The sequence below is a fragment of the Botryllus schlosseri genome, chromosome 9, assembly GCF_051294905.1.
Source record: "Botryllus schlosseri isolate E-star chromosome 9, Bs_hap1, whole genome shotgun sequence".
Lineage (NCBI taxonomy): Eukaryota > Metazoa > Chordata > Ascidiacea > Stolidobranchia > Styelidae > Botryllus > Botryllus schlosseri.
In genome coordinates this window covers 25,488,689-25,516,404 of record NC_137244.1, presented here as the reverse complement: position 1 = coordinate 25,516,404, position 27,716 = coordinate 25,488,689, and the positions used below count along the sequence as shown (strand labels likewise).

At 38.9% G+C, this 27,716-nt stretch overlaps 1 protein-coding gene across 1 annotated transcript; it reads right to left on the bottom strand.

Moving 5' to 3' along the window:
* Positions 1 to 14,107: 14,107 nt before the first annotated feature.
* LOC145446865 (protein ANKUB1-like) lies at positions 14,108 to 27,212 on the bottom strand. Its single transcript, XM_080325237.1, has 10 exons — positions 26,985 to 27,212; positions 22,683 to 22,852; positions 20,222 to 20,501; positions 17,006 to 17,152; positions 16,256 to 16,407; positions 15,684 to 15,867; positions 15,409 to 15,544; positions 15,249 to 15,338; positions 15,065 to 15,184; positions 14,108 to 14,534 (listed from the first exon to the last, which is right to left on the bottom strand). The coding sequence occupies exons 1-10, from the start codon at positions 27,084 to 27,086 to the stop codon at positions 14,176 to 14,178; spliced, it is 1,740 nt and encodes a 579-aa protein (XP_080181363.1). The 5' UTR covers positions 27,087 to 27,212; the 3' UTR covers positions 14,108 to 14,175.
* Between the last annotated feature and the right edge of the window lie 504 nt (positions 27,213 to 27,716).

Below are 27,716 nucleotides of genomic sequence, written 5' to 3'. Positions count from 1 at the left end.
ATCAACATGAATTTAAACTCTTAACAAAAACACGTAACTATAATCATTTGCCAACTCTAGCATTACCAAAAAATTCAGGTATTGTTGATTGAAAATCCTTGAATCCGTATTATTAAGAGTTTTATAGTACGACGTCGGAATCCACTCGCGAGATGTACTAAAGGTAAATCCAGATAATCCAAAATGAAATATTTGGACTTTGACATAGTCTGAATTGAAATAGATTGACAAACATGACTAACAACTTTCAACTTAGTCATATTTAGAGATTATACGCACATTGATTCGAAACAAGTAATGAAACATTACAACTCTATTCGCGACCTGTCTTTACGTTTGTCAAAGAGAGCTTCAGAAATATTATCACTATGACATCTCAACATTTTAACATCTTGCCATCAACAAAAGAGTAAAATACAAAAACCTTGTCAAGTCAATCCGTTTGTAACTCACCGAACCAAAGCAAAAAAGTGTCCATACGAAAAGTAGACAAGACTACGCAAGTAATCACTACAACCCACAAACATATCAAGTTCGGTTTTAGGCATATACCACCAACTCGTCTTTTTTGTTCAACTGTAAAAGTCGTTACTATGCCGCAAGACAAAGAAATTACTATGCGGTATATTTTGTAAGACAAAAGTAATTACTTCTCGGTGTCGGCGACTTGAGGTTAACATAATATATTTGAGTATACGACATTTGAAAGTATGACCATCGTAGTTTCTTACAATCGAACGCAGGTGTTATATCGAAAATTATCGTGATGTAAACATAAGGATTGTCACATCGATTTAACATATGAGATTTCGTAATGGTCTATCATGACTTGGTTATTAAATTATTCGCGTTAATTAGACCCGGCGTTGTGGTAAAGGTTAATATGACAGCAACAAACTTTTCAGTACCGTTGTTATTAACATATTGAGTTGTAAAACTATGCGTGTCTGAAATGTTCTTTAATGGAAAATTATTCCACCTTGGTACATATCACCCTGCGTATCGCGGATATCAGAAAATATTTTACAAATGTAATTGTCTCCACTAACCAAGACTAAAGATGAAACAACAATTTCCTTTGTTAAACAATAACCGGTACAATACTTTATCATCGTAATCAGCAGTGAGAATTGAAACACTTTCGCACATTATCCGGTGTCAAGATATCACACTGGGTGAATTGACATACAGCCGCTTGATTAATACCTAATCCATTCGCACCATTTCACATACTTTGATCATTACAAAAGTAAATTGGAATATGTTTGCTAGATGCATTCAATTCAGTTAGAAATATCTGGTACACAACAATCGTAATATCAAGGAAGTACTTGCTACGCTGTAATCCACTTAACGTGTTTTGCATTGTTGTTCATTTGTAGTATTGATTGTTTTTGAACCCCCAAATAATAATTCCCGACATGAAACCAAACCGCTGAAAGTCGTTACCATCACAACGAAACAATTTGTACGATGTTTTTCAAATGCATCCTATAGTTAGGTGTACTAGAATTATTTGTGTAACACATACGCCGACAATGCAATCGAAAATTTTTCCGTTGTCATTCGCTAAAGTAAATGTCATCACAATACTCATCAAGCTGTCATCTGTAAATCAAGATTACATCCAACTTGTAGCTGTATCGTTTAACTACCGGGTTGCATCAGTTTGCTATTTTTGTCATTTAGTGACTGCTGAACATACCAAACGATACACATTCACTTACGAAATACTGTGTTGGTCGTAATTTCCATCATCGTGATAATCGAAGTACATTTGTTTCGAGTTCATAACAACCGACTACTTTTCTATGGCCCGATATATTTTTGACAAGTTATACTTAGAAGATTGGTGCATCTCGCGAAAAATAATATACCACTCATATTGATACTGCCACTCCATCGACCGGTATTTTCAAACGAGTCGATTTTCAACCGAGCAAAATTTATTACTCGAGTTGTCCTGCTTACTATATTTAAATGTAAACTCACCCGTCTTTCAACAACAAACAATGATAAAAAGTACACAAGCAAACACAACAAGTTTTACTTTTGTAGGACACTAATTATTATTCCACGCATCTCATTTCATACTAAGTGTATATGAAAGATATTCATGGTACACGAATATATTCGCTCATGCTACGAACATACGCAATGATTGGTGACGCTTTCACACTATTTCGATTTAGTGTAACAAAAACAACTACAACAATTTTCACTCTCTTGACTTATGAAAACAACAGACGAACCTTCATTCAATATTTTGTTTTTTTGTCAACTAGTTACTTTTTCATGAGACCCCCACTACTCTTACAAAAGTACGAAAGATATTTACATCACACAAAGTAATCAACTTTACTCGATATTCCCATGCTACGAACCTGTACAATGATTGGTGACGCTTTCAAACTGTTTCGTCACCTCAAGACCTTTATTGTCTGAATGGTTGTTCATGTATCTTATTAATCAAATAGTTCAACACACAACAATAGTACGAACAGAAACATCAGAGTTGTTTACACAAAAGTTTGTATGCGTACAGTATGCGAATACCATGTGTAAGTCGAGCGCAACTGCGGTATCCATCCAAGTTTAGTTAACACAAATTCATTACAACGGAGCCGCGTAAACTTTCGTGAAAGAAATGCATACCCACTTCCCGAGGGGTCTGTCAATGTCATAACAATAAACCAGATACTCCAACAACAGAGTACATATGTTTTCTAGTCACGATCCTTACATCTTTCACATAGATCAATCTACTTTGCTATCGAAAAGTGCTGAGTCATCATATGGTTATCCTCACTAGTAAAACATACTATCATACAAAATGGTCGTTATAGTTTGCACACCAACGGTACATCGTACAAGTAACAAGTCTCGAGAATCCAGTTATTCAAAAAACGTGAAAGTATTTCTACACCAAGTCGTTATGTTGACGAAAGCGTATATTGTAATATCATGATCGATTTGCATTCGTTGGCCACAAACTGTCACTACTCTAAATAATTCTTTTTCACTCAAACACAAACGCATACTTGTCACCATTCGTTTTCATCAAGCACGGGTTCAGGAAACTTACTTACTACGACATGAATTTTTATTTTTATGTTGTGTAAATAGGTAATAATTAATTCAAGTAACACTATATCAACATCATCGACTTGTGCTAATAGATTTACATGCGGTCTTGTGGTTTTCGTCGGGACATACAGCACGAACTAACTGTAGACTCCTCTCTGTTGTACAACTACTCGGTAATCGAAATGCATTAACATGTAAACAACGATCTTGTTTCGTCACACCAAAAATATGTTCACTGTCGCGATACTCCGCACAAGACGTGCATAGCCTTTTCACACTCGTAATAGTATACCAACGTCAAGCGATAACGTTTAACAAGACCAACGACACTGAACCCACAACGTTTACCTATGTAAAATTACCACTTTCACTTGCCAGTCCATCGTTTACCTGACTAAACATATTATTTTCCTTTGGAGATCTGACGTTTACCCAGAGTAAGAAACCATTTTCACTTGGAAATATATTTTTTCTCTGGTTAACAAACCTTTTTTCACTTGGAAATATATTTTTTCTCTGGTTAACAAACCTTTTTTCACTTGGAAATATATTTTTTCTCTGGTTAACAAACCTTTTCCCCTGAGCAACACACCATTTTGACTTGGTGGTCGTCGTTTACCCGAGTAAAAATATCATTTTCTTTTGGAGATCCGGCGTTTACCCAGTGTAACAATACATTTTCACTTGGAAAAACACTTTTACCTAGAGTAACTAATCATTTCTCCTGGGTAACAAACCCTTTTCGTCTGGAAAACTATCATTTGCCTGAGTACCAATACAGTTTTCACTTGGAAATCTATCTTTCACCTGGGTAACAATACCATTTTCGTTTTGAAAACTGACAACCACACCGAACAATTTGATATTTTTGTATATTGTTACAACGGGCAGTGACAAAATATACACCAACAACGACTCCGATACATTTGTCTAATCAAATATTCACTTGCTCTGATGCATCCCATCGAAATCATTGGTTACTCGCATGCAATAACAATGTGCTGTTGTACATCGACATGTATGTTTTCGTAATTGGGGAATAAAGGGGTTTCCGATATGGCCGCGATGTCCGGGTTCGCGCTTTGGATTTTCCAGAGTCAAAATGTCTGAATAAAACACCTCCTCGACTTTGGTAACTGGTTGGTACACGGATAATGATGTTCGGAAAACGGATGAATTTATGTTCCCCATCGCGCTAACAACTCCGGGTTACTTGCGGGTTTCCTCAGGTCTGTTTACTATATTGTGTCTTTACTGGTCAATACATGTCGCTCCAGTCAGCCGAAACCGGATCACTAATATGAGAAAGTGTGTGGGCCTGATCCGGATATTCACTCATGAACCAACGACCGATATTCAAGTAAACATGTTACAGACCGTGTTTTGTCTCCATGAAAAATACCAATGCATACACCATCACATACAAGTAACGTCACGATTGTTCACAAGTATTCGCGTAAACGAGGTGTACATACAATGTGTCGGTGTACAAACATCATGGAAAACAAATTCATGTTCTCAAGTATCATCATGCGACGACTCTGTACATTCAATGTGGGCATAGATGACTTGGAGACAGGCAAGCAGCCATAATTGGACGTAACACGATCTTAGTATGAATCTACCTCCACCCAACTTGTGAAAAATGAATCTCACGCGAGTACAACCCTTTCACGGGTTCACACCTTGATTTTGCAAGATTGTTCGGATTCTCAGGTAGACTTGTATCGTGATCCAGACTTCGACATAATCGGGTTGCGTAACTCGCTCAATCCCTCCACGTATTGGTCGTCCTAACCTGCAAACTTTTTTCGCTGAGACCGCAGTGTTTCACCTGATTTTATGTATTTGGCGATCACCATCGTTATCAATCTTTCACGCGATGAATATGTCGGATGTCGCTACTCCCACATAACGACTACAGATAAACATCGTGAGCAGTGACTCCGGATTGAAATCGTAAACAGGGACTCTGTGTGTGTGTGAATCTCGAGTTCGATTACGATTAGATAATGTACTCCAAGGTGTGTCTCTGTGAGTTGAAGGCTTATTTCGTGTTAATCACACCGCAAGAGGGTGCTATCTCGTAACTCGACAGGTCAACATAAATCACGGTTGGAAACTTTTGGTCTAGTTGATCCAGCTACGTATTGAAGCGGTTCACCCACGCAGACCACTGAGAAAGCGTTGTCGTTACCTGAGTATACCCACGAGTAAATATGGGACTACGCGTAACTGTCCATAGATTCCTCTGGCCCCACACCGTTGTTTTACGACACAGACAAGATGCAGCGGTGGAAATATTGAAAATGAAAAACGATACCTTGGTGACATTTGATTTGGATTTTACACCTGATGAACCATACACTCGATTGGTACATTGGGATGACAACTCTATCGTCGAGGTCGAGGGAAAAGAAATGTACAGATTTGTTGGTGTTGTGGATATTCAGCGAAAATCGGGATGCGTGATAGTACACGGTTCGCATATTTGACTGAGAATATATCGGTATGCATAATGCACTGTCCATTGTATCATGTCGTGTGTCATCTATGCCCACATTGAATGTACAGAGTCGTCGCATGATGATACTTGAGAACATGAATTTGTTTTCCATGATGTTTGTACACCGACACATTGTATGTACACCTCGTTTACGCGAATACTTGTGAACAATCGTGACGTTACTTGTATGTGATGGTGTATGCATTGGTATTTTTCATGGAGACAAAACACGGTCTGTAACATGTTTACTTGAATATCGGTCGTTGGTTCATGAGTGAATATCCGGATCAGGCCCACACACTTTCTCATATTAGTGATCCGGTTTCGGCTGACTGGAGCGACATGTATTGACCAGTAAAGACACAATATAGTAAACAGACCTGAGGAAACCCGCAAGTAACCCGGAGTTGTTAGCGCGATGGGGAACATAAATTCATCCGTTTTCCGAACATCATTATCCGTGTACCAACCAGTTACCAAAGTCGAGGAGGTGTTTTATTCAGACATTTTGACTCTGGAAAATCCAAAGCGCGAACCCGGACATCGCGGCCATATCGGAAACCCCTTTATTCCCCAATTACGAAAACATACATGTCGATGTACAACAGCACATTGTTATTGCATGCGAGTAACCAATGATTTCGATGGGATGCATCAGAGCAAGTGAATATTTGATTAGACAAATGTATCGGAGTCGTTGTTGGTGTATATTTTGTCACTGCCCGTTGTAACAATATACAAAAATATCAAATTGTTCGGTGTGGTTGTCAGTTTTCAAAACGAAAATGGTATTGTTACCCAGGTGAAAGATAGATTTCCAAGTGAAAACTGTATTGGTACTCAGGCAAATGATAGTTTTCCAGACGAAAAGGGTTTGTTACCCAGGAGAAATGATTAGTTACTCTAGGTAAAAGTGTTTTTCCAAGTGAAAATGTATTGTTACACTGGGTAAACGCCGGATCTCCAAAAGAAAATGATATTTTTACTCGGGTAAACGACGACCACCAAGTCAAAATGGTGTGTTGCTCAGGGGAAAAGGTTTGTTAACCAGAGAAAAAATATATTTCCAAGTGAAAAAAGGTTTGTTAACCAGAGAAAAAATATATTTCCAAGTGAAAAAAGGTTTGTTAACCAGAGAAAAAATATATTTCCAAGTGAAAATGGTTTCTTACTCTGGGTAAACGTCAGATCTCCAAAGGAAAATAATATGTTTAGTCAGGTAAACGATGGACTGGCAAGTGAAAGTGGTAATTTTACATAGGTAAACGTTGTGGGTTCAGTGTCGTTGGTCTTGTTAAACGTTATCGCTTGACGTTGGTATACTATTACGAGTGTGAAAAGGCTATGCACGTCTTGTGCGGAGTATCGCGACAGTGAACATATTTTTGGTGTGACGAAACAAGATCGTTGTTTACATGTTAATGCATTTCGATTACCGAGTAGTTGTACAACAGAGAGGAGTCTACAGTTAGTTCGTGCTGTATGTCCCGACGAAAACCACAAGACCGCATGTAAATCTATTAGCACAAGTCGATGATGTTGATATAGTGTTACTTGAATTAATTATTACCTATTTACACAACATAAAAATAAAAATTCATGTCGTAGTAAGTAAGTTTCCTGAACCCGTGCTTGATGAAAACGAATGGTGACAAGTAGGGGAGATGTGGTACCGATGGATCACTGGGACCGAAAATACTTTGAAAATTCTCTATGATAATTCCATGATTACACTCCGTGAGCTTGTCTACAATTGCATGCTGGCAACATCTTTCCTCACATACAAAAAAATTCTACGTGCGCGAACTATGGGGTCTCTCACAGATGTTTTTTGTTTTGGGGGGTGTAAACTAAATTTAGATCGACATATACATTTTTCTTTGTCACCTTCAACACGAACAAACCAGCAATCATTTTTATTGTGAAGTCTAGGGCTTGTATCAGGCTATATAATGGAAACTATTATTTTTTTCAATATTTTCCTTGAGTGGAATTTTTTTCGATTCATGTGCAAAATTAGTGGGGTGGGGACCGATGATACAATAGCCAAATCAAGCAAAATAATCAAGCATACTAATCATGAAACAAATGAAACATGACTACGTACAGAAAATCTTTATGTAATAATTGCATATGATGTTTTATCGCTATAACGAGGTATTTGGAAGTCACACTGTCGATTTTCGGGCAATATGTATGTACCCTCAAATTTATAAGTCAAAGCCTAAATCGAAACGTGATTTTATGACAACATTCGAGTCAATATTTAATCTATTTTTTGACGGTTGCGACCGAAAATTCTTCTTTGGCTTGATGTAGGTTAGATTATAATACTGAGCAAGAAAAGTTGTCACATCTGAGTTTTTTAGGGTATATGTGTCATAGGTCCCCGGGTCGTGTGCCATTGGACCCACCGGGTGGGGACCGATGACACGTTCGAGCAACAAATTTTAAACGTCCATAAATATTTTTTGAAAAGACGGATATTCATGTATACGAGCGCGATAGGTAGAGCTTGTATCAAAGTGCTGAGCCAGCAAAAAAACTGCTGTTTTCGGCTGAACATTTTGAGACAAGCGATCATTTTCCAATTTTTGATCCATCGGTACCACATCTCCCCTATGCGTTTGTGTTTGAGTGAAAAAGAATTATTTAGAGTAGTGACAGTTTGTGGCCAACGAATGCAAATCGATCATGATATTACAATATACGCTTTCGTCAACATAACGACTTGGTGTAGAAATACTTTCACGTTTTTTGAATAACTGGATTCTCGAGACTTGTTACTTGTACGATGTACCGTTGGTGTGCAAACTATAACGACCATTTTGTATGATAGTATGTTTTACTAGTGAGGATAACCATATGATGACTCAGCACTTTTCGATAGCAAAGTAGATTGATCTATGTGAAAGATGTAAGGATCGTGACTAGAAAACATATGTACTCTGTTGTTGGAGTATCTGGTTTATTGTTATGACATTGACAGACCCCTCGGGAAGTGGGTATGCATTTCTTTCACGAAAGTTTACGCGGCTCCGTTGTAATGAATTTGTGTTAACTAAACTTGGATGGATACCGCAGTTGCGCTCGACTTACACATGGTATTCGCATACTGTACGCATACAAACTTTTGTGTAAACAACTCTGATGTTTCTGTTCGTACTATTGTTGTGTGTTGAACTATTTGATTAATAAGATACATGAACAACCATTCAGACAATAAAGGTCTTGAGGTGACGAAACAGTTTGAAAGCGTCACCAATCATTGTACAGGTTCGTAGCATGGGAATATCGAGTAAAGTTGATTACTTTGTGTGATGTAAATATCTTTCGTACTTTTGTAAGAGTAGTGGGGGTCTCATGAAAAAGTAACTAGTTGACAAAAAAACAAAATATTGAATGAAGGTTCGTCTGTTGTTTTCATAAGTCAAGAGAGTGAAAATTGTTGTAGTTGTTTTTGTTACACTAAATCGAAATAGTGTGAAAGCGTCACCAATCATTGCGTATGTTCGTAGCATGAGCGAATATATTCGTGTACCATGAATATCTTTCATATACACTTAGTATGAAATGAGATGCGTGGAATAATAATTAGTGTCCTACAAAAGTAAAACTTGTTGTGTTTGCTTGTGTACTTTTTATCATTGTTTGTTGTTGAAAGACGGGTGAGTTTACATTTAAATATAGTAAGCAGGACAACTCGAGTAATAAATTTTGCTCGGTTGAAAATCGACTCGTTTGAAAATACCGGTCGATGGAGTGGCAGTATCAATATGAGTGGTATATTATTTTTCGCGAGATGCACCAATCTTCTAAGTATAACTTGTCAAAAATATATCGGGCCATAGAAAAGTAGTCGGTTGTTATGAACTCGAAACAAATGTACTTCGATTATCACGATGATGGAAATTACGACCAACACAGTATTTCGTAAGTGAATGTGTATCGTTTGGTATGTTCAGCAGTCACTAAATGACAAAAATAGCAAACTGATGCAACCCGGTAGTTAAACGATACAGCTACAAGTTGGATGTAATCTTGATTTACAGATGACAGCTTGATGAGTATTGTGATGACATTTACTTTAGCGAATGACAACGGAAAAATTTTCGATTGCATTGTCGGCGTATGCGTTACACAAATAATTCTAGTACACCTAACTATAGGATGCATTTGAAAAACATCGTACAAATTGTTTCGTTGTGATGGTAACGACTTTCAGCGGTTTGGTTTCATGTCGGGAATTATTATTTGGGGGTTCAAAAACAATCAATACTACAAATGAACAACAATGCAAAACACGTTAAGTGGATTACAGCGTAGCAAGTACTTCCTTGATATTACGATTGTTGTGTACCAGATATTTCTAACTGAATTGAATGCATCTAGCAAACATATTCCAATTTACTTTTGTAATGATCAAAGTATGTGAAATGGTGCGAATGGATTAGGTATTAATCAAGCGGCTGTATGTCAATTCACCCAGTGTGATATCTTGACACCGGATAATGTGCGAAAGTGTTTCAATTCTCACTGCTGATTACGATGATAAAGTATTGTACCGGTTATTGTTTAACAAAGGAAATTGTTGTTTCATCTTTAGTCTTGGTTAGTGGAGACAATTACATTTGTAAAATATTTTCTGATATCCGCGATACGCAGGGTGATATGTACCAAGGTGGAATAATTTTCCATTAAAGAACATTTCAGACACGCATAGTTTTACAACTCAATATGTTAATAACAACGGTACTGAAAAGTTTGTTGCTGTCATATTAACCTTTACCACAACGCCGGGTCTAATTAACGCGAATAATTTAATAACCAAGTCATGATAGACCATTACGAAATCTCATATGTTAAATCGATGTGACAATCCTTATGTTTACATCACGATAATTTTCGATATAACACCTGCGTTCGATTGTAAGAAACTACGATGGTCATACTTTCAAATGTCGTATACTCAAATATATTATGTTAACCTCAAGTCGCCGACACCGAGAAGTAATTACTTTTGTCTTACAAAATATACCGCATAGTAATTTCTTTGTCTTGCGGCATAGTAACGACTTTTACAGTTGAACAAAAAAGACGAGTTGGTGGTATATGCCTAAAACCGAACTTGATATGTTTGTGGGTTGTAGTGATTACTTGCGTAGTCTTGTCTACTTTTCGTATGGACACTTTTTTGCTTTGGTTCGGTGAGTTACAAACGGATTGACTTGACAAGGTTTTTGTATTTTACTCTTTTGTTGATGGCAAGATGTTAAAATGTTGAGATGTCATAGTGATAATATTTCTGAAGCTCTCTTTGACAAACGTAAAGACAGGTCGCGAATAGAGTTGTAATGTTTCATTACTTGTTTCGAATCAATGTGCGTATAATCTCTAAATATGACTAAGTTGAAAGTTGTTAGTCATGTTTGTCAATCTATTTCAATTCAGACTATGTCAAAGTCCAAATATTTCATTTTGGATTATCTGGATTTACCTTTAGTACATCTCGCGAGTGGATTCCGACGTCGTACTATAAAACTCTTAATAATACGGATTCAAGGATTTTCAATCAACAATACCTGAATTTTTTGGTAATGCTAGAGTTGGCAAATGATTATAGTTACGTGTTTTTGTTAAGAGTTTAAATTCATGTTGATAAAGATAATAACTGTATAATGCACATACTTGTGATTCTTGTAGAGTTATGTTATAGTTGGTATTGACTCTATAGGTGTGAAACAGCGGCGTGGAATGTGTGAATAATCCGACGCGACTGAAGTTGGAGTCAGTAATATTCAGGTTACGTTCGAATCAACAGATCGCGGTAAATGGATTTCTCAAAGGATTAGGGTTGTACCGGATCAACACATTCAGATACGAATCAACTTGAGCTGTGTAGTAAGTTTCATTTCAAGTTGACAAATTGACACACTGATTGAATATTTTCATGATTTGTATCACACAAAGTCAACGACTGTTCCGAAGTGTCAAAACATATAGCGATCGCGTGCAAGTGTCAAATTGTTGGTTTTCGAATCACGGTCTGCGCTGGTACTGTTATTCATTACTTATTACTTGATAGTAACAACCATCGACACATTACACTGTAGCGATTGGGATGTATGTAATGACAAGACGCGAGAAATGGCTATGTCTTTGGTGTTATCTTGTGAGCGATCGTGGGATTTGTAACCTATTTCACACGTTTTTGAAGTGTTGGTTTGTGAACGCGGCAATTGTTGATATTCGAATCACCGTCTACGCCGGCTCTGTGGCAAACCAATTACCAAAATATTACATTGTCAACGATCAGTATGTATGTAACAGCGAGTCGCGAGCGATGGTTATGTCTTAGGTATTATCTTGTGAGCGATCGCGGGATTTTACCAATATTTCACACCTTTTTGGAGTGATAGTTTGTGAACGCGGATATTGTGCGACGGCTCTGTGACAAACTTATTGCAGAAATATTACCTTGTGCGTAATTCCTACCTTTGTAACATCAAACCACGAGAGATGGCTATTCTGATGTGCTATCTTGTGAGTGGTCGTAGGAAATATTTCACACCTTTTTTGGAGTGTTAGTATGTGAACGCGGCTATTGTTGGTATTCGAATCACCGTCTACACCGGCTCCGTGGTAAACTAATTACCAAGCGACTGATTCCTAGATTTAGCAAACTATTTCACACCCTTTTTGGTGAAAGTACGACATGCCGCTAGCATTCTATCAACGAAAGTACGATTCACCGCCGCAGCCTATACCTGAAAGTACGAGTCACGACCCCGAGTTTTCAATACGAGTCACCGCCGCAGCCTATACCCGAAAGTACGAGTCACGACCCCGAGTTTTCAATACGAGTCACCGCCGCAGCCTATACCCGAAAGTACGAATCACGGCCGCACCCATAAGAACCCATTACGAGTCACCGCCACAAGGGGGGTCTGAAAGTACGAGTCACCACCCCCGGTTTCAATACGAGTCACCACCCCGCCCATAAGACGAAAACGTTAGTTCGCCACCCCCGCCATAAGACGAAAACGTTAGTTCGCCACCCCCGGTTTCTCGTTAGCTTGCCACCCCGCCCATAAGACGAAAACGTTAGTTCGCCACCCCCGCCATAAGACGAAACGTTAGTTCGCCACCCCGCCATAAGACGAAAACGTTAGTTCGCCACCCCCGGTTTCTCGTTAGCTCGCCACCCCGCCATAAGAGCCCCACCCACCTCACGAGCGATCTATATAACTACTAACGTATTATCGGAAAGTTTTTTCAAAGTACTTTTAATAAAAATCTACATTCAGAGTGATTAAAATACGTCGGCCCAGAGACCGTGTCATCAGTATCAGAGCGCACGCGTGCCGCTTAGAGGGAACAGTGACAATAATAGTTCTTCGATCCCCCATTACCATGCTGTGACGTCACTCGAAATTGCAGATATTTCTGTCCTGGCCGATAATAATATCTCTTTCTGAAAGTGATATCGACTCGATATCATGGGCAAACCGATAATAGTCGGTCGGGTTTAATCGCAAAGTCCAGTACGGTGTGGTGTCAATCAGTGTTGGGATGACTCGAGTCACCTTTTTCGTATGACTTGACTTGACTCGAGTCACTTCGCTAAAATGACTCGACTTGACTTGACTCGGCGTATCAGAAATGTGTATTGACTCGTGACTCGGAGCAAAATTCACGAGTCAATTTCAAGTCATCAAGTCATCGGTGTTGATAAAAATCGCTGCATCTTGCATATCATCGGATTGTTCGCAAAACGCTGGTGTAACCCTTGAGAGCGACCAATCCTTCAATGATCGTGAGTTTTACTGAGCCTCCATAGTTCTCTCACAAATAAATTGACCGCAAACGAAGTGAACGAAGCTTACACCCTACGTTGTCGTAAACGAGTTTAGTAAAGTAATTTAATAGCAAAATGTCCATCTCTGTTTTCTTACCTCAACCAAACCTCTTGTTTTATTGAAATTGAATTCGATTATTGTTCATATAGTCCTCAGCCATTGTAAATGGATGATGCATAGCATCTTATCAATTCCTTTCTCTGTTTTCTATTTCGGCTGGTAACTATAAACGTGGCTATGCAGTTAGCAGTTTTACGTATATGTGAGCAATACAATGCCTTCTTGTGTGCATATTTAACTCTACATTCATTCATCTGTTCAAAATCAATGACCATGCTATCGGTATTTCAGACAGTTCGCAAAATGTAATGACGTAATCATGCCTCATACTTCGAAAAGGCAACTTGACTTGAATTGTTACTTGACTCGTGACTTGACTTTACTTGACTCGACTTGACTCGAGTCACCTCCAATAATCGAGTGACTCGACTCGAGTCACCTTCGAAAATCGATTGACTTGACTTGACTCGAGTCAAAATGTGCAATGACTCGAAATGACTCGTGACTCGAAGGTAGTGACTTGATCCCAACACTAGTGTCAATACCCTGTTTCTGACAACTCAGCTAACATATATCCGGAGTCGGTACGGCACGATATTAAACAATTCCAAATGTATTGACTTAAATATTATGCTATCAAAATATGACAAACCGATCCGTCAGTTATTTTGCCTTCACCGGGCTCGCAGCTATTTTCGGTAGCGATTTCGCTTGGTTTTCGCATCCAGGTCTCTCAATGACGCTTCTCTTCACGCCACGCGACGCAAGCGATATAGCCAAGTCAACTTGCCGCAGCCAAGGCATGTCCTTGAAAGTGCTAGCCATCGTCATACACTGGATCGCGTTATCCCTGGGGTCCATACTTCTGTACTTGGCAAAGTTCTTCATAGTCGACTGGATGGGGTTGTTAGATTTGGGAGTCGCGTGGAAGAATGGTCGAAGGTGATTCTCGAAGCTGATAGCGGGCAAAGGTATGCGTCCTTCAACTCGGGCTACAGTTCTCTGGATGGTTTTAAATTGCCCTGTAAGAGAGGCGACTTGGATTCATTGTCGTTTAGGCATAAGGCAACCAGACAAGAAAATACGGAATTAGATGTTTCAAAACAGGGACGCGTAAAATACATAAAAATTAGTTGTGGGTTTCGTCCAGCGGACCTTTCGTTACTGCTTCGCTGGTTGGCCGTAGAAGTAAGCCATGTATTGGGCTGTTAACCAGACTTTCGTACACTATATTATTCAAAGTCTCATGATTTAAATTCTAGTAATCTAATTAGAGCGACATGCCGGTAATTTTACTCTAATCTAGGTAGCGAAATGCCCTATCTAATTGCAAGGCCTCCGAGTAAATGCTAAAGGAGAACTGTATAGTAGGGCTCTTCAAAAATGACTATTTTTCTCAAATCGTACTGGCTACTTGATAAAATTGTTAGGTTACCTAATTTAAGCCTACACACAAAATTTAGTTCAATTCCAGCCAGTAACCGCTTTGCTACAGACGAAGAAAGTTTCTATTTATTAAATAAAAATAAATAATAAAAAATTTAAAAATTACCTTCAGCAATCGTTGGCAAACGATGTTTCTGAGGAACAGGCGTCTGTAAGTAAGATCCTGTGGCCGAGTTAAGCCTCGTGTTCGGTGTTCCTCTGTTGTGTTTCTCTGCACTTTTGCGATCTGCCGTTCACAAACTTTTGACACTATTGACCAGTATAGCGTATGACACGTGAGTACGACAAACCTGGTATTTTGGGAAGCTGCTGGTCCGATGCTGTGCTGTTATATCGAACGTGAAACGGCCGTCCTGACCTGAGTAGCACGTCTCGCTTATCTGAATGATCCGACCATGTTTATTTGTGTAAACCCGTGAAATATTCTTCGCGATGCAGCGCAAGGTTTACCTGCTTGAGTCAGATAATGATGGTCGTGATTGCTTGCATCGCCGTAAGGATTCAATTCTGGATATATTGGTGCAGAATTCATCGCGTAATGATTAAATCCGTCGACATAAATGCCGTGTCCAACCATTGCTTGTGGCTGAAAAGAGTAAATAGTTTTGGTTAATAAATGCGCATCAATATTCAAACGTTGTGAAATATAGTGCTTAACGTATAATGACACCAATAACGCATATATACCTCGCCCGTTTGACAGATATCGTTGTGATATCACTTACCCGATAAGTGCGCTTCTTCGTGGACGATTTATACGCGCCTTGGTTTGTAAGGACCGATTCCCTGGCTCTTTCACTCCATTTTTTCGTTTTTATGACAATCATTACTGGCAGCGTAACATTATTCTCCGTGTAGCTACTGAACAACTTCGACGTCAAATACTGGACGCATTCTACTTGTTTGCACCTATAGAGGAAGAACGCGCGTGTTTTAGTTGAAGACCGGGCCTAGTCAAATTTTAGTTGGGCTGTTGGCTGTTGTCTAGTTGGCTAATTGGAGCCTAATGAGGTCAACAAGCTGATATATTGACTTCGCCTCACACGTCAAGTGCCGACTAATTTTTATCGCTTGTCCTGTTATCATATATCTTTCATTACTTTTCATTCAATGCACTTTTGTACATGCCTTTACATCGCCTATAGGTCAAGGTGGGTGATTGATCGAAAATGACTGCTCCAAGTCGTTTCAACACTTTCCTATCTTTTCATTGTATGGTAATCATAATATGTAGTGAGCTGATGATATTATGAATTAACTGATACCAATGCGAATTTATCCATGGGTTTGATCTTACCCGAATCCTAATTGCGTTGGAGTTCTTCCCGAACCGTCTTTAGCTGTAAGAGAGCAGATGCTGTTCTGTACAAATATTCGAACGATGTTGACTTTTCCGCAGGTGACAGCCTCGTGGATTGGCGTCCTCCATGCGTCGACGTGACACGAGTCCTGGATTCGTAATCAAGAGTATTGAAGCTATCAGTAAGATGGAAATAAATGCAAAGCAATGGAAGTGAAGATACATATACTTGTCTTATGATAAACTCACTCACTCTATTATAGATAGCTACATATTATATACAGCTGTATCTATATTACTATGCTACATATATATGTGGGTTGTTCAAATTTTTGCGGCAGTTTTTAACAATTGCAACCGGTAGGAGCGAAGTTTTTGCTGTTGAAAATTTCGAATTCGAAAAAATAGCATCGATGGTGGGTAATCCCAGAATTATTAATGAAAAACTCAAATAATTTCGCTTCTATGGGTTATAATTGCGTCAAATTTGTCTTGCATCAGTCTTGTAGACAACTCGACAAGTTTATAGGGTTGACAGTAAAATTTTAAGAAAAACACACTCTTTACAATAAATTATATTTACAATAAAATTTTCAAACTCTTGTAGCTTCACATCTACTAGTTGGAATTGAGCCAAATCTGGCGTGCAACGTTTTATGAGCCAGCCTAACAATTTGATCAATTAGCCGCAAAAATTTGATAACAAAGTTATTTTGACCAACCCCATGCTATATCCCATATTCTGACCTTGGCCCAAAGCCTTGAAGGGTGCTGACCGACCGGTTCTTCCGGTTTGATGCCTCCAAGTTTGGAATTTATCATTGAATTTGCAAGGTCGACGTGTCCGAAATGAGCAGCGATGTAACAGGCGACTCGAAATTGATATTTTGCGATCTGAAATAAGAAAAATATCATGACTTCTGTGATATTGTTTTGATTGAAACTGTCATTATTTTGATACTTAGCATTTTAGAATATATCGAAATTGTCAAGATTTCGTGGAGTATATAGAATTAATACCAAATTCAATCTGCGCGGTCCCGTATACAAATATAGTCAATTTACCAGTGACAACCGAAGTTCTGCAAAGAGTTTGACATGATATTGTTGTCTGTCGTAGTAATTCCTTTCAGCAATAGGTATATGACAATGGTATTTGAGACTGCATACGGTGTCATGTGAAGTTTTAAATCGGGGTAACATTCACGTTTGGAATATTGTAGATTGAGATAACGAGGATGGCACAAACAGGTCAATATACTTCTGGGATTGACGCAGTATTCAGCGGTGCTACTCCGGCAGGGATATCTAGCTAACCCTGTAGCGCTGTAGGTCATGGGCGGGAAACACACGGCATACAGAATACAGAATCATCACAACATACAGAATCGAATCACTCAGGTACTCGATTTTGCCCAGCCCCACTTACCACGTCAAATTTTAGTGACTGTATGTTATTATACACGTGTGTGCGCACTGCGCAGCGTGCGAGAGTGGAGCTTACGCGTTAGTTCGTCGAAGCGAGAAGACTTGCATTATCGGCATTTATGATGTACTCATATGCGGTACGCGGGCTTATCGAACGCCTTGAAATCTTAATTAAGGACTGCACCGTGTGTTAATTGATCAGAGAGACCCAGACATGGCGGCGCCTTTAAGACAATGCTGTTCTCCAATCCACATTGTTTTCGTCAATATCGGCGAGAAATGGCTTTGAAGAGACATTGCTGTCGTTAAAATACATTCAATAAACACGATTTATTCCTTGTATATGTGGATAAATGCATGGGCGAATAATGTATCGATTCAGCAATCCGACCCGCCAAAGTACCTAATTTTCCTAGATCCGGCCCGCCGATTGGAGAAGTTTCCCGCCCCTGCTGTAGGCCTACTCGGGTAGACACTTTTAACTTGTCTTTTACGATAAAATTGTTTGTTTGTTTTTCTTCATTCAGCATTTCTCCATTCAAGTCGAAATACAAGCAATTTTTACTGAATCAATACTAGTCAGCCCGCAAGATTACCGGACCATGACCTATATATAACATCGCTCTCGCCTTCTGTCTCATGCCATCTCATTCTGTCGCTGGTGCTTTTTATCTTCTTTCACTTTTCATCCAATTCACTGTGTAGTTTAGGCCATATCACTGGCGTAGCAGCATGTGCTGCCGCCCCTGGCTGTCGCTTAAAATGCCGCCCCCTAAGTAGAAAGCAGTAAATTTCGACATATATTGATTTTCAAGCAATCTTGTCAATACAAATAATTACAAATAATATGCCGCATCTCACCGTCTCAACGTTAAGAAGGCCAAAAATAAGACAGACAAGAAATAGCGAACGAATGTATTGTGCAAATAGAAATCAATATAGCCGCCTAAAAACAACTTTTCGGGCTTTCACTGAAGCAAAATCAGCGATAATAACCTCAAATTAAAGTTTTTGAACGTATATAGTCTCTTTCTATATACAGAATGGATAGAGCTGATAGCCGATCATCATTCATGGTAGAACGTCAATATGCCTTAACCAGTTTGAGCTTTGAGAAGCTCCTCTCACAGCTTGCAATTGAAACACCAATGGTCAGATAAAGTTTCAGACACGAGCATAAATATGGTGTCGAATCAACTAGCTTTTCATTACCTAACCCAGGGGTGGCCAACCTTTTCAGCCAGAGGGCCACATTTTACTGACGAACTATTGCGCGGGCCACCAGCCGCGCAATGCGCGAAAATTTTTCGAGGTTCATAGGTCAATAATATTTTCACTTGACTATATTGCGGGCCTGCTGGATATCGCTGGGCTCAGCTTGCAAGGAATGGACTATTCGGTGCCTTGACATTTCGATATCGCGAAAGCTTCGACCAACATGAGTCAATCATTTTGTGCCTAGGTTTCATAGTCGACGGTCTTTCAGCGGGCGCAAACGCAAGGTTGCATATGTTAAACCACACTTTGTCTCGTAATCGCGAATATAGCTCGACTCAATCTGATACATTAGGCGTTGTTTCATTTTCACAAAGGGGTAACAATATTAAAAGCAAGAAATCGAGTGATAACATGTTGCGCGAAGCGTGTAGAAAATTTTTACTTTTGATAAATCTATCGCAAATTATTCTGCTTCATTGTAATGTACGAAAATCTACCAAAATGTGACTGGCTATGGATCTGCCAATGCGTCGGAACTGATATGTAAGTCATCACATCTCAAGTGTTGCGGCCAGACTAATCAAATTTTTGGTTGGCCTTGCAAGTTCACAATCTGTGCAATCCATTTTGGATAATATTACTAATTTCGGAAATTACCTCGCGGGCCACATGTGGCCCGCGGGCCACGGGTTGGCCGGCCCTGAACTAACCACTGCTCCATACCAGCCAATGTCAATTTCCACAGCTAACTCCAAAAAGTCCACCTCGTCGTCATAGGTGCCTTTAAAAGCGCTGGTGAATAAATTGTGACTTTCGCTTTGCAGCAGCGCGTGGGGATTAAAAAATCCAAACATCATAAGTGGTGTAGGCCTAGGCTATGCCGGTAAACCTAGTTTTTTAGGGTAACCTGACAATTTGATAACAGAACGACTGGAATCCAGAAAAATAATTTATTTTTGAGCAGCCCTACTGTACAGCTGTAAGTACAGTGTGCACTGTGTGTGTAGCCTCATTTTGCCGCCCCCTTGGAGCCTGCCGCCCCTGGCGCAGAGCCAGAACCGTCAAGTGCCTGCTACGCCACTGGGCCATATGCCTCCTCTTTACGTCATTCAATCACAGGTTGGTGTCTGATTTGAAAGACTACTACATGTCGCTTCGACACCTTCCTATCTTTTCATTGTATCGCAGTCTTGTGGTGTTTTGAGATGATGAAATTCTTAAATAAAACTGATACTGAAACAAGCGGGTCAGGCCCGATAGCTGGCTTAGCTTTATAATCGCTAGATACTAATCATAATCTGTTATGAATTCCTTTACCTGCTCTATGCTGGACGTGTTCCTCAAAACTTTTTTTGTGTGCCCCCGTGTCGCGGCCTTCAGCAGATCACTCCATCCGTCCCAGACGTGCAAATGAATCGTGGTTCCTAGTTCTATGCCGTATCGTTCGAGCGGGTGATATCCGAACATTGTTTTACCGTCTTTGGTACACAAACGGAATACTGTGACCGGTAGACCTGTCTTTGATGACACCAGCCTCTGAAGTTGTTTAACTTCGGTCTTCGAGAAATCCAGCTGATCCCTAATCACGACGGTTTCGCTGGAATAATATACAAGTGAAGTAATAATTAGCATTTGAAGAGCTTCTTGGAGGTACAGAACTTCAATATACAATCGAATAGTCACAGAGCAGCGGTTCTCAACCGGGGGTCCGCGAAGCAATTTCAGGGGGTCCGCGAGACCTCCAAATTTTTAGTATGGTTGATATTCTAATTTTCATTTTTTTATTTGAGAAAGCATGAGGCAGTTTCGCACAACAACTGCTAAAACCTCATGTCTCATATCATCGTAATAATCGTCTGACATGATCGTAGTGTGGAAATTCATCTTCATAGCCAATTTCCCATTAACCTGCTGATGCAAACATATTGCTGTTTAGAGACGTTTTGTTGGGGTTTGTGGAAAAAGTAAGAATATGGAGATAGTAACGTCAATCAGGGTGACTTCGTAATGTCTGCGAAACCTTCTCGATTTGAAGTTGTCAGTCTCATCAAATTAGTGAGCAGTCGTTTGAAATAAAAGGTTCCGGATTATTTCACTAATTTGTCCCAATGCAGGGATTGAAACCTCGCCCCAAAACCCATTTTATCCTGTGATATACATAATCATTATTTGAACAGCTTCTTGGAGGAAGAGAATTTCAATATACAATTGAATAGTATATTCATTATTCATATTGAAATGAACCCGAATATTTTTGGCTGGAACCCGTCATAAATCGGACAATGGTATACATGCTCCTAAAGCTGGGCTATCAGATTTGGCGCATTCTGATTGCGGATCCCCAATCGACAAGGCTGTTTTTTATGAACAAGGAGTGTTTCGTTGCTATCAAAGCATTACGCTCCAACCCTGAGATTCATGTCACCAGTTATATTGGTATGCAGCAGCCTTGTCTTGTTAATGTTCAATTGTTTATGGTCGAAAATGTTTGCTCGTAAATATATATGTAAAACCGAACAAAACAAGTAGTTTCATGACAGTCTTTCTCAGGTTGGAAAACTTGGATCCATTCTTTGGGGCATAAAATTTGTCTATACTTTTAGATTAGGATTTTACCTTGACCTCGGAAACTCTCTACGGGCCGATCAAAATGCCGTCGCGGGCCGAATCCGGCCCGCGGTCTATTGCCCGTCCCTGCGCTAGATGCCGACGTGATATGTTTATAAAATATATGTTTCTTCATTTTGATGCCATAAATGTTGCGATCGCACCGAAAGTATCGTCGAAGCGTTATGCGTTAATATTGCATTAGCCCCCATCTATCTCTGCGGAAATGGTTTTCGGCACTCCTCGTTCATATCATAACGAAGACGCGAATTTTCAAGACACGACCACGTACTTCAAGAAATACAGCAGCAAAATTAGCTTTGAAATAATAGAAGTCTACCAATTTCTGCATAAATAGTATGATGTTATTTGCATGAAAAATCATTATTTTGGTATTCATCACAAGCCTACAGTTCATATTTGCACAAGACAGATATGAAGGTTGCGCCATAATAGAGCTAAAATTGAACTAAAACTTCAGGGGGTCCGCGAGAGTCCGTGGCGGTCAAAAGGGGTCCGTGAAGCCAAAAAGGTTGAGAACCACTGTCATAGTGTATTCATATTGAAATAAACCCGAATACTTTCGTCTGACACTCGTCAGTAACTATATAATTGGAAATAACATTGTAGCCCTATACCAACAATCGCATTGCGTCTACTGCGTACTGTTTCTGTTTGTATAATAATGATTTCGCTTTTTCCATGGAAGTGACCGGGCAATCAACGTGTGAACATCATTTTTCATTGGTATGTAGTATTCATCACGAACCAATAAGGTTGCAGCATGATGTCAACAAACAACGAGGCCGGGCAACCTTACTCTGAGCTCTTATGGAAACGGGTTGAAAAATAGAGATTTTAAGCAAAATTACATTGAATTGAGCATATAGGTGGCTTTGATGAGTAGTAATAACGCAGAGCTAGCAGAGATGGTCAAAGTAGTCAAGAAAGCTACTCAAGTAGAAGTAGAAGTAGCGACGAAAAAACCTACTCAAGTACTAGTAGAAGTACTTCTTCCACAAGCAACTTAAAACTACTTGAAGTAGAAGTAGAATTGACTGACTTTAAATCTACTCAAGTCAGTAAGTAGTTGTGAAAACGATACAGGTAAAACACCGTGAAAAACAGACGCTGTCTGTTTATTACATAATACATTTTGGTATAAACTTACTCGTTATACCAGCACCTGATATGCAGTACCGGCTGGTCTGAATCAATCAATACCGATTTGATGACAGACGTCGAAGTGATGCCGATGTCAGAACACACCCAATCGTCTCGTAATATCGCGCCGGCGAATATCATTCGTAATATCTTTCCTTCTGCATGTGACGAATTGAGCTGTACAACGTTACATTACCGATTTTAATCAGAATCAAACAGTTCGTAATCGTGAAGATCCTGTGATCTTCAAATGGTGTTAAACTTTACTACTGTTTTATATATCGAAAATACCTTAAATCTTATCAATGAGCATTCTGTACACAGAAACTTTCACACTTTAAAAAACATATTTGCGCAATCTGCAATGTGTCTTTCGTAATTCTCTTATGCCGGAGATCATAAAGTTGATTATTATCGATAAAGTCGATTGTAGTGTTCATCAGGATAAACAATGCAGGAAACCGGTTGATCGCAGCGCATAAAGGTAGTTTTAATGCCATGATTTAATAAACCGAAATAGATAATAGTTATCTATAAAAACTGAGTAGGACTGCGTAACATTCCTACGTGCAAATGTTTCGAAAATGACCGTGACAAGGTTTGCATTCAAAACAAAAATGAATTTAAAACAAACATGTTTAAAACAATGCCCTTGTTTAAACATGTTTTTATTGTTTTTATTTTGTTTCTTAGCCATGACGTCACGAATCTTCAATTGTGACGTCACAGCGGATTGGCATAGACAATTGTGAATATGGCTCCTTCGACGAAAAGGGCTTCCAACCACTGTCATAAACATACCCAAAATATCTTTTAGCGGGACTACATCGTTATGCAGCATTTTTACATAGTCGGCGATCATCATCATCATCTAATCGCCGTACCAATATTCTATATGTACGTGCTATAACTGTTGAACCGACGACGAATTCGAGGGTTCCAGCCACTCCACGACGTATACGTCGGGTGCAAATCGTCAGTAGGATCATACTACATGTTATTTCGAGTTTCAACAGTATTTACACAATTATGGCTCAATTATACAACGTTAAACTTTGTTATTGTTTAGAAGGCATTTGTTTAAAACACTCATGGATATCTAGAACTTCTAGATATCCCTGAAACACTATTTAAAACATGTGTTTTTGAAACACCGTTTGTTTTAATTGCGGGTGCCTTTATTTTGCACATGCAAGCTAATGAAAAGCTAATGCAGCTAATTAAGCTAAGGAAAAGCTAATTAAGCTAATGAAAGGCTAAGTAAGCTAATGAAAAGCTAAGTAAGCTAATGAAAAGCTAATGAAAAGCTAATTAAGCTAATGAAAAGCTAAGTAAGCTAATGAAAAGCTAATGAAAAGCTAATCAAGCTAATGAAAAAGTAAGCTAATGAAAAGTAAGCTAATGAAAAGCTAATGAAGCTAATTAAGCTAATGAAAAGCTAAGTAAGCTAATGAAAAGCTAATTAAGCTAATGAAAAAGTAAGCTAATGAAAAGTAAGCTAATGAAAAGCTAATGAAGCTAATTAAGCTAATGAAAAGCTAAGTAAGCTAATGAAAAGCTAATGAAAAGCTAAGTAATCTAATGAAAAGCTAATGAAAAGCTAAGTAAGCTAATGAAAAGCTAATTAAGGTAATGAGAAGTAAGCTAATCAAAAGCTAATGAAAACCCAATGAAACAAGGCAATGAAAAACTAATGAAGCTAATGTAACAAGGAAGCTAATTGAACACCACGCATCGAAAAACTTCGCTGATTGCAATTGCGAAATGTGTGCGTTTGTTGATTGACGCTGAATTGGTATCTTTGAAATAATAATTATTAACCGACATCAATGCCAGCCTCGTTTATAAATAAACTATGCTGCGAGTACTATCTCGCGATATTATTGAAAATACTTGTGATATACTCATTTTCGACTATGAAAATGTTGCTACTTTATCGTTCCCAATGACTATGAAAATTATTATATTTGGAACCACTACACATCGCCGATTTTGGGTTGAACATTGTGCCAATGAAAACGTAGCTTTCTCTTTACAAAATATATTGACCCTACATTAAATTACAAAATTACATTACAAAATTAATGTTAGAGACAGTTAGTCACACTTATCAGTGGTCACACCAACGTAGTAGGTTGGTATTAATGGTGTTTCTATTACTATGGGATGGTCATTGGTCATTTTACACCAGGCTGGTATTCGTTATTACGGTTCCTGATCCACCGACTAGTATGGGTCGGGGCCTTTGCAAGACACCGTCTACGCGGATCGTACGAGCAGTACAAGCCCACACCCTACATAAACCAGAAACACTTGGGTAGGAATACTGGAACCGACTTGGGCCTGATTCGAACTCCCAACCAATTCGTTTTGCAGCTGCGGAGCTGTGAATATATTCAAGCGAACTAAAGCGGAACTAGTCAAGTATATTCCGCGCTAAGCATTATTCTTGTCGGATATTATAATAAAAGATCACGAGCGTCAATGCGTTACGACTCGCTAGTCGATAGGCTATACCTTGCCCTCCCTGTGAAATATTATAAAGCAGAAATGATACGTGAATATCCCAATTCAGCGCAGCAAATATATGCAATTACAAAGTAGTACATATCCGGACGTTTTAAACGTTAGTTTACTCATTGCTCAGGATGACAATGGTGCCGATGTCTCACTAGTACGTCATTTAGGTTTCGCAAAGGTAACGAAAAAGAAGTCTTCCCAATTTTGAAATTATGCGCAGAATGATTCAGTTCTAAAGAAAACGATCAATAATCTAAATTATAATCTGTCGATCATGATGTGAAGTTTATTTGTAAAATAAAAATTACTGTCAAGCCCGCAACCAATATCCACGCGAATTCGGTTTACCAGACATATCGCGTGCCCAAACGGGTTAATCCAGTTTTGTATGATGCGTTGATTGATAGCAGGCATGCTGGAGCTTGTGTGACAATGCTGTTTTCAAATCCTCCTTGCCTTCCTAACTAATTACCATCAAGAAATGAACTCCCTTTGAAATGTCGTTGATGTTCATGTTCGTTCACGCTATCAAATTCAGTTTGCAAACATAACCGGCCACATTATCATGTTAGACGTGCTGGCACTTTAGCACCGAGTAGGCAGAAAAACTTCGTCAGAGATCACGGCTGTATGTAGTGCCGAGATAACGTAGTGGTATAATCCACAGCTGCAACACCAATGGGTTGTGGGTTCGAGTCCGACCGAGGTCGACTCCAGAATTCCTACCTAGGTGCCATTTCATCCGTGTAAGCGGTGTCTTATAAAAGCCAAGAATGCGAGCCGTTGTACAAGTCGGCCGCTACGGAATAGAAATGTAGAAAATTGCCTGGTGTAAATGACCATGACCATGACCATATTAGTCGAGACACACCATGAACACCTCAAAACAAACCTGTCGGTGCCGTCAAATCTTCCGGTTTGCAGGGTGCAGTTAGGTCTGAATTGGCACTATTGCAATCATAATTCAAAAATCCCTATTGAGAATCGAATATCCAGATTCTAAACTTGGATTTAAAATTTCGGATTTGATACATCCAGAATCATATGAGCAAAATACTAACCTGGACTTACTTCCTTGCTTCATTGGCTTCATTTTTACATTCGCTGGTTTCATTAGCTTTTCATTAGCTTAATTAGCTTTTCATTAGCTTACTTTTTCATCAGCGTAATTAGCTTTTCATTAGCTTACTTTTTCATTAGCTTACTTAGCTTTTCATTAGCTTTTCATTAGCTTACTTAGCTTTTCATTAGCTTAATTAGCTTCATTAGCTTTTCATTAGCTTACTTTTCATTAGCTTACTTTTTCATTAGCTTAATTAGCTTTTCATTAGCTTACTTAGCTTTTCATTAGCTTAATTAGCCTTTCATTAGCTTAATTAGCTTTTCCTTGGCTTAATTAGCTGCATTAGCTTTTCATTAGCTTGCATGTACAAAATAAAGGCACCCTTAATTGCAACCCTTTATAAGCCTAATCTTTCCATAGAAACGCCCTTCAGTCAAAGGTCAATTTTATATATTTGTACAGTTGATTAAATCAGTAACTTTATACAGTACACACAGTGTATAATTACGATCATTGTAATATGGTATAGTATAGCGGACACATATAGGCTATGTGACAATACAAATTAGAATACATAGCAATCTATAAATCAGCTTTAATAGAAGTACAGATCTTCAATGTTTATATTGCCAAATTCCACTCACAGCTTTTCAACTGACTCTCCTCAGGAGCAAACTTCAGTAATTGCGGTTAACATGTTAATCAGTGTACCTCCTATAACCATACCTTGAAATGATCTTTCAACACCGTCTTTACGTCGCCAACCGTCTGCCCGGGCTGCACATCCATTGGAAGTCGAACATCTTCAAACGCCACAAATATTCGCATGGTATCTATTCGATGTTATTATTGTCCAGTCGTTGCAATATTTTACCCACGAAATAACGCCCCTATACTGTATCATCTCTCCATATCTCCCGACCGGTATTTACGATGTGTCGCAAAGTAATGTTTCAACGAGAAAATTTGAAACCCTATATCGCACCTTTATCATTGGGGTGTCCAGTTACATACGATCGCTCTGTAGCCATGTGTATGGATATTATCGTGATATGTCATTAACAATACTCAAATAATCAAAGTATTGTGTAAAAAACAAAGGTCGGAGTAACAGAATAGGTATTTATCAATGCAAACTAACCACGATTTACTCCGAATGACGGTGTGCAAAATGCTACATACACAAACCACTTGGCGGCCGACGACCAATCTTTCTTAATATGTGGTCTCTTATACGGATAGGGATTAGCTAACTTGAACTTTTTAAAATGTATAAATCTTAATGATTTCATAATTCCGCAATGTGTTTCTTGACGCAAGTCTATATCCTAAATATAGTAAATCAAATTAGCTCAAAAGTACAGGGTTACCATATTTTGGAATCGGGAAAGGACGACACTTTTACCAAATCATAAAAGTTAGATGATCGAAATTAAAAACAGCTGGCTTTGTTATAAT